Genomic DNA, 9193 nt, shown 5'->3' on the forward strand with positions numbered 1-9193 from the left:
TAGAGTAATTTAAAATCCTTTTAGAATTTTAGGAAATTATTTTTAGTAATATTTGGTGGTCTGTTAGTAACATTTTGGTCCCTATAAGTTGTATAACTTTGACTACCTGCCATCTTCCGAAACAGATCCAGGCTTCTTCTTCATTTAAAATACCCAATGAGAAATACTTCAGAATCCTTCTTGATAATACGTAACATCTCTTGCCGTCATCAACAATTTACATCCCACGATCAGCTCCAGATGGAATTCCGACAGTCTCCAAGCTTAGATTTTTCCATATATTATCTAAAATTACAAGAATCTTCTATCCTTCTTCAATCTTGCATACAACTTGCTTGCTCTTTCAACCCCCTGATCAAAATTCAGACCGAACTGGTTTGCAAGTTCATCTTGAATCTTGTTAGTGTCTGGATTCTCAGATACCTCTGTGAAAACGACCTCGTCAAATAGCTGCTGCTTCTTGGCTTGCTTACCCACTTCTTTCACCAGCGTGGTCTTACCAATACCACCCATCCCATAAACCCCAACAATCCCCACCTCACCATCATCTAATGCCTTCAATACATCTTTCAAAGTTGACATTCTGGATTCAAATTCCTCGTAGTCTTTGTTAGTAAGGCGTATGTTTTCATAAGTACTGACAGGAAGGGAAACTTCACCGAGTGTTTCTTTTTCCTGCAGGAGTTCAGTTAAAACCTTCGCCTTTTTCGATGCTTTCCTGCTATTTTTGTAACGGGTGATCAAGTTGAAGCATTTGTTGTTTGCTTTCTCTCCAATCAACTTCCCTGCTTCATCAATGATGGAATCCGCTTCCTTCTGCCAATCCTTAACACTCTGTTTGATCTTTTCCACATTGTTTTCAGCAGCATCAACCTTAAGCTTAACTTCATCTCTTGCATCCTTGAGCCTCCCAACATCTTTCTCGAGTTTGCTAAAGTTGGTCTTGTAGCTGTACAAGTACATAAATGGACGCCCAAAGCACTTGCCAACATCGATAACAGCACTCACAACACCCGCGACAGTAGCGACTATTTCGGCCATTTTCAGAACAAACAATAAGGCTAAATCAAAACAGAGAAAACTAAAGGACAACAAGGGAGCCAAAACAGGAAAAAAAATAGTGACGCAACGAGATCACAAAGCGAAGTGTTTCTTTCAAGGAGTATAAATTCAAACAGTGGATATAGAAACAGATTACAAGATATGAAGTAATTTCAATTTTCAAGCAAATAAACGAATGATCTGGTATCGGATTTTGTTTGGAGAGAAAAAGAGAGAGAGGAGAGATTTAGAAGAACAAAAACCAAAAGGTAAATACGATAAATCAAATATTAATTGATTGAACTGTTTCTTTCTTTTATTTTTTGACGAAGAAGAAGAACAAGAAGAAAGATTTGGTAAATATCAAAAAATAATACTACACTTACAAAGTCATCATGATATGATATATCACTTTGTATGTATATGTATCTTCGTATAAAGACTTTACAAATGTAGTATCGCTCAATATCAAAAGTTGAAGTCTTCTTAAGTAAGCTGAAAAGACAAAACATTGGAAGCAACAAGGCACTATCATGCAATGTTTTAAAACCTAACCCGGGGGCAAAGTTGTCAAGTCAAATTGATAAAAACTTTTAAAATTCAGTAAATACACGCCTAACTTTAAGTCCTTATAGGTTTAAAATTTAGCAAACATACCCTAAATACAAATCAGCCGATGACTAGTTAGCGGCGACGACACCCCAGATGTAACCCCAATCGTCTTTTGAGCCCATTCCCCTTAAAATACACCCAAGATCTGGCAGAAATAGGTTCGATTTTGACTAGATCTCACCAACGTTAGCGTCGGCATTCCAAGCCAGATCTCATCGATGCTGGCGTCGACAACCCTCCCCATCACCCAGAAATGACTCCCCTCTTCCTCCCGACTAAAACCCACCTTACCCCACTCCAATTAGCCTCGCCAATCACTGGCAAAAGCTGTTGCCAGTTTTGTTTGATTTTCGGTCGATTTACTCACCGGAAATCAACTCTGTCACCACCATTGCATTCACCGTCACTTTCTCTTCAAAAGCACCAACATCCAGCCATCAATTGTCCTCCAATCATCCTCCCAAATCCTAGGGTTTTGGATGAATAGGAAAAATATAAACCCGACCCGTTGAAGCTTTTGGGTCCTGATTGAACCGGTTAAATCGACCGGGCCGACTGGGTTTTAAAACATTGCTATCATGAACAATTTAATGATAGAAGCTAGGTCCACCAATGCTCTATCTTTTTCTTTACTCTTGCTGGAAAAGCTTCAACGTTACAGACAGCTCATATGCTGTGCAGCTGTTTAACATAAATATATTAATATATAAAAACAGCAATTTCATTTATATATTCAACTTCAGAATAAACATTAATAAAATTATCTTATTTTAGGCCGCGATACTAACGTTTCATTTTTGTTGGAAGAAAAATATAAATTAAATCACCAATTTCAGATCAAATCAAATCATTTTGTGATGCAAACAGAATGGTAAAGAATAAAGAGAGAATGAAGTTAAAAAAAGACATAAAACAATATAAATTAAAGAGGATAGGAAAAGAACTTCAAGATTGAATTATAAGTATTTTGTTAGAAAGGAAAAGTCACTACTCGAATAACTTTTGCAGACAATAAAGGACACTAAGATGCCTCTAAAGTCTAAGCGCATCGAATGAAGTTGCTCTTTTCCTTCTCCTCAAGTTTCAGACAGTTGATGCTGATTAATTAATATTCATTTCTTCTCTCAAAAGAAAATCAATATTAAAGATAAAGCAATGCTTTTAGTGGGTCTGTGGGTTCCTTATGGTTTTGGAGCATTTCACCCAACAGTTAATATTCTTAGCTTCAAATCATATATTTTTATTTTAATAAAATGCCAGATGAATTTCTTGAGATTCTTAACTTGTTCTTTTAGTCTTCTTCATTGAACAACCAAACATCAGGAAACTATTACAACAATGGAAACAAAGATTTCAACCATATATATTTTGGTCGTGTCTATTTTCCTATTTTCTAAAATATATTCATTTTTCATACTCATCTAATAGATATTGAAAGTTAAGGCATTAAATAAATTGACTCTTTTTTTAGTATAATTAAAATTACATTACTAATATGGGAAAGGAAATAGAAAAATCTTGGAAAATTTTAAGTTGTTATGTAAAGGAAATCAATTTGTTGTCTAATTGTTGTATGATTGTATGAAGGTCACTCTCTCAACACCTTTTATCTTTGCGGTCTCCGTCCTACTTCCTTTAATAAAAGACTCTAGAGAGTTTTCATCTTTGGTGTGTTTATTCACAGTTCATTCTTCTAAAAGATGGGAATTTGAAAAAGAAATTCCAAAAATAGAAGCATGTGAGACTTCCGAAATCTATCTGTGACTAAGGGTGTACAAAACCGGTTAACCATTTTATTTTAACTGAACTGGTTTTTCGGTTAGGGAATTTTCTCGAACCGAAACTGAATCAGTTTAGGAGAAAACCGGTTTTTCAGTTAACCGAAAAACCGGTTAACTGGTTGGTAAAAAACGGTTAACCAGTTTTAAACTGGTTTTCCCTTGAATTTATAAATTTTTTTTCCCTTAAACAAATACTTGTTGGAAAGCTTGACTAATCTGAAGAAGAAGAGTGATGAATCTGGTGAAGAAGAAGAGCGACGAAGCTGTTGCTGTCTTGCTGAGGTGAGAACAAAGAAAGACGAAGCTACTGCCGAAGGTGAGAAGGAAGAACGACAAAGTTGCTCTTTCTACCGGAGGAGAGAACAAAGAACGATGAACTAACGTGACGAAGAGACTACAGAGAATGACTGGATGTGGAGATGAGAATGACGCAAAGCTGCTCTTGCTCGCCTATAATGGTGTAATACTGTGGATTGTGGATGACTGAATGTTCTAGTGTCAGATTTTGTTTGGAGAGAGAGAGATTTATGGATGAGCGTCCCTATTAGATGGACGCCCATCCATTGTTTAAATTAAAAAAAAAATTAAAAACAAAAGCAATGGATGGGCGTCCCTCTTAGATGGATGCCCGCCCATTTCTGTTCATCAAATAAGGACTCTACTCTACAACAGAATCTCCTCTTTCCTGCAATGTTCCTTCTATTTTCTTCTTCTAAACTCCTATTTCTATTTACTTTCAAATACAAACACAAAGTAAATAGAAGTTCATCACTTGAACTGCATACATCAATGCAATCAAAGGGTCTGCCATCTGCAATAAAAAATAAAGTAAAGAAATAGGTGTCATGCATACATCAATGTAGTCAAGGGGTTCACCATCTGCAATAAAAAATAAATTAAAGAAACAGGTGCCATGAAGGTTCATAGACTTTGGCAAGATGAATTAGATTACTTTTTTTTTTAATCGAAACAATAGATAGGGACGCCCGTCCATAATATATGGATGGGTGTCCATGATTTTGTTATCAATTTTTTTTAATTTAAACCATGGACGGGCGTCGTTATAGGTGGATTCCCATTCATAGTAAATGGACTCTCGTCCATATAATATGGATGGGAGTCCATTTCAAACGAACAACCGTCTAATAAAAATAGACGACCGTCCATATTTGATGAACAACCGTTCATTCGCGAGATATTACTTAACATATGGCTCGTCTGACTCAGGTGACACGTCGTTCGGTTTAATATTTTAGTACAAAATGTCAATGTTGGTAGCATTATTTATAAAAAAATCTTGGAAAATTTTAAGTTGTTATGTAAAGGAAATCAATTTGTTGTATGGTTGTACGAAGGTCACTCTCCCAACACCTTTTATCCCTCTGGTCTCCTACTTCCTTTAATATTGGTGTGCTTAATAAGACTCTAGAGAGTTTTCATCTTTGGTGCGTGTAATCACAATTCATTCTTCTGAAACTTGATGGTACCACACAATTGTTTATGCTACTAGTATTATAACTTCTAAAAATACTATTTTCAACAACTGATTTTTAGTTATAAATTGTTAAGATCGTAGAAAATTGTGATTTTGTTTAAAAACAAAAAATTTTCATCTTCTTTACGACAGGATAATAGGATATTAGAATTCTATCGTTCTTTCACTTTTGGATGAACTGCCTGGACATTTATGACCTAATGCGTAATATAAAGATATCAAACCACACAACAAATTATAACTTGAAAATTATTTACAAGATTGAACAATTTGAAACAATATACTTGTTAATTGTTATTATATTCCGCTATATATTGTTGATATAACGACTTTGTTTCAAGACACTTTTTGAAGAACATATGACAGACAACACTTGACAAGATGAATTGACTCTTGCCAACATGTATGCAGAAATTCCAATATGTATAAGCTTCTTTCATACATTAAATAACTCACCCATCTACTTACTAACATCTCAAGAGGAATATTACGTAATTGTATCCATCAAAGCAATATTTGACCATTTCCGCACATAGGAAATCAAATAACCCCGCAGATTTCCACAAGTACAACACAAAATTTTGTCAACACTAGAAATATTTCGACAATTTCTAGGTAAGACCACCAAAGTTACAAAGCAGAAGATGGACATTTTCTTTGTGATTACCTAAGGTAAAAATGTATTACCTAAAACCTCAATTTCTTTGTGTTTTGGACCGGACACATTTCTGTTGTTCAAGCACTTTTGGAAGTGTTGCCTGGAAGTTTCTGACCTACCTGCAATGTAGCGATGTCAAACCACTCAACGGTCCACATTAATATTCCTTGCAAAAATTTGTCTTTGTATGCCCCTCCTTGTATTTCTCTTTGTAAGGCTAACATTTCTCTTTTATGTATAATACATGAAACAAAATTAAAACCACCTTAACATATTCAACTAATTCTATGTTTAAGGTAATCCACCCCCTTTCAGTGAAATTAATTTCTTAATGAATATTATGTTACATGTCCAAAGGAAATATTAAATTTGATTTTATATAGTTTATGTTAAAGGTGGGGTTAAGAAGCTTAGAATTGTGGATCATCATATCTACAATTTTGATTTTCTCAATCATTTCAGTTTGAATGAAGCTTAATTAGGGCTAGTATAAATTTGAAAATTTTGTTTGGGCATGGGCCATTAATTATAAGAGAAAGGTAATGACATGCGGCAGCAACACAATAAGAATGATAAATATAAGAGTAAATGACATTTTCCTACCCAAGGTTTGGCCCAATGACACTTTCCAATCTAAAAAGTTTTAAAATACAACTTGATTTTATCCAGATCCACCACGAACATGGTTGAAAAAGGCCAGATCTACTGCCAGATCTGGCCTTCGACGGCTGCAACACTCCATCTTTGGCCGTCAGCGACGACCAAAGATGTGGCCGTCGTTGTCTGTCAACGATGATCATTTCTTTGGCCATCACTTTCCGGCCAGATCTGACCTTTTCAAATCAAATCTGACCAGAAAATGCCAGATCAGTGAATTACCGGTCATTTACGATGATGGCGTAGACCGTTGTGATAGATTCTAGTTATTACCGGCGGTGGCTGCCGGTATCTAACAAGTATGGGTGGGTGGGGGTATTTTTATTAATTTTTAAACTTTTTTTTGGGGATATTTGATGGAATTAATAAACTTAAGGGGTCTAAAAGTAATTAAAAAAATGGACTAATATTTCTTAAAAGGTATTCTAGTCTTTTCACTAACGGAAGGTACCTATTTGTTATTTTGAAACCTTTTAGGTACCAAACAATGTTTTACCAAATCTTGGGTAGGTATAAGTTGTACTGTCTTAATTATAAGAGAAAGGTAATGACATGCGGCAGCAACACAATAAGAATGTTAAATATAAGAGTAAATGACATTTTCCTACCCAGGTTTGGCCTAATGACACTTTTCAATCCAAAAAGTTTCAAAATACAACTTGATTTTATATGTAATGCAATGTAAAATAACTATTTTACTTTATATTAGACAATTTCTATTAATTTAAGGGTGGGAAGCTGGATTTGGCTAAACTTGAGTGGGAACATGTGGTGTACTCTTTAATTTTATGTTTATTTACAGCCACGCTCTGATTAAAAAGTTTAATAAGCAAATTTAAAGAAAGAGTAAGTAGGCAAGTTCCAAGTCTTGTATTCTGTGATCACGATAGACATTAAGGAATTTTAAATGACGGACAGTAACCAGTGGTAGCCATGACTGCATTGAAATTAACGACAAAAATGTGAAAGCGGGAAACAAAAGAAATTAAAGTGGGTGTCAGCTTTTTGAAGTGCTTTTTTCAAAAGCTTGGCTACCCAATTATACAATATACACTTGTTTTGTGCTTAACATAATAATCATCTTTGGCTGTACTTTGTAAACAGTTGGTTTCCACTAATTCCCCTTTAACAATGCAATTATGTGGTTAGTATTAACGAGTGGGTTGACTGGTACGTAACCAAAGATAATTTTAATAAAATTATTTTGAAACCTGATGAAAGGGGAAGACTAATAATGTTTTGTCAGTTAACACAAACAAAACAAAGAAAGCAACGTCCCAACAGCTCTATCCCATTATTCAGCAGATATAAAGCCAAAGTAGATTTTATTCAGCAGATAATATGATATCTGCATAAATAGCTAAAAATTTTAATAGAAGAGTAAAGACTTATTTGTTTCTTTTAAATAACTTCTTTAACTTATTTATTCACATTCTTATTTTAGTTTCATTGTAACACACAATTAAAAAATTAAATCAAATTATTTGAAAAATTAAATTTTTTTGTTAAATTTTATCAAATTTATGATTTATAATAAAAAATTATAAATACTCATCACACTTAAAATTTGATAAAGATATTTAGCTTATTAGTTTTTAGATATTTAAAAGTTGTAAAAACAAACACTTAACACTTATAAATAAAAGCATAAATATCCTTTTTCAATCTTATTTATTCAATGTTATTCCATTGTCAATACTATACCATTATCAGACAAATTAGCTAACGTGACCTTGGTCAGCTGAAAGGATAAAACATTGAAAGACAAAACACCGAAAGCAACGAGACTATCATGAAGATTGTGCAAAAAAGTGCTAATTCCACGATCAAATAGAGAATGCGGGCCTTTGCCAAATTTTTTAATAATACATTGACTAATTGAAGGGGTATTCTTGTCTTACACGATCAGTAATTGATGAGAGCAAACTGTTTAAGATGCTCTTTCAGATATGTATCATCATCTTTCGCTTTCAGTGTGGGGTAGGAGCCAATTGATGCGTGCGACCAAAGTTAAATTTAGTCAGTATATATGAGAGCACAAACAAAGAATTTATCTTCTCATTGTTGGTTGCGGCATTACATGTCGTCTTGCTTTCACATCTTCAGAAAATTTGTAAACAACAGTCATTTGAGAGAGTAAACAATGAACTACATGTCGTCTTTATTATGTTTTGAAGGAGTAAGTAGTAGAAAATGACAGTCCTGATTCTCTTACAATTTACAAAACAAAAAGTATCCAAAATAATAAACATGGAAAAACAAAATATTAACATAAAAATAGATACTTCAAATTATGACAGCTACAGCCTAAATATATATATAAAAAAAAGTGATTCTATTCTCACCCCACCAGTTTTTTAACTAGCCCCTATTCCTTACTTGAGTGGCATAGAATTGTAATTTTATAGTATTATGGGCTAATTAAAAGAATTTAACAACCTTAATCATTTTTGTTGGAAGAAAAATATAAATTAAACCAACAATTTCAAATTAAATAGGCCAGGCTAATGAACCATTAAAAGATTTTCATGTTAGACGACACGTCATTTCAAATATTGTTTCGGTCCTTCTGGTTTCAACATACTGCCGTTTTAGTCCTTTAACTTAATAAAAGGTTGTTAATTGTTTAATTCATAAAGAAATGACAAAATTACCCCTTTTAGAAGAAAATGAAAAATTATTTACACAAACAACACTAAATTAAATAAACACATTATAGACTACAAATTCATTACATTTATTTAATTTTGATTTTTAAATGTATAACGTGTAATTTTTGTTTTTAACATGTGCGTTGTGTGTGTGTGCATTTTTATATAAATGTTTAATAAAATTTTAATAACTTTAAAAGAGGGTAGTTTTGTCATTTCAATGTAAATTTAATAGTCAATTAACATTTTATTGAGTCAAAGGACTAACACAACAGTATTTTGAAACAATAAGGACCAA

At 33.5% G+C, this 9193-nt stretch overlaps 1 protein-coding gene across 1 annotated transcript; it reads right to left on the bottom strand.

Moving 5' to 3' along the window:
* Nucleotides 1-291: 291 nt before the first annotated feature.
* LOC116129185 (probable disease resistance protein At1g52660) lies at nucleotides 292-1041 on the bottom strand. Its single transcript, XM_031414931.1, has one exon. The coding sequence runs from the start codon at nucleotides 1039-1041 to the stop codon at nucleotides 292-294; it is 750 nt and encodes a 249-aa protein (XP_031270791.1).
* Between the last annotated feature and the right edge of the window lie 8152 nt (nucleotides 1042-9193).

Source organism: Pistacia vera, unplaced genomic scaffold, assembly GCF_008641045.1.
Source record: "Pistacia vera cultivar Batoury unplaced genomic scaffold, PisVer_v2 Contig209, whole genome shotgun sequence".
NCBI classification, from domain to species: domain Eukaryota; kingdom Viridiplantae; phylum Streptophyta; class Magnoliopsida; order Sapindales; family Anacardiaceae; genus Pistacia; species Pistacia vera.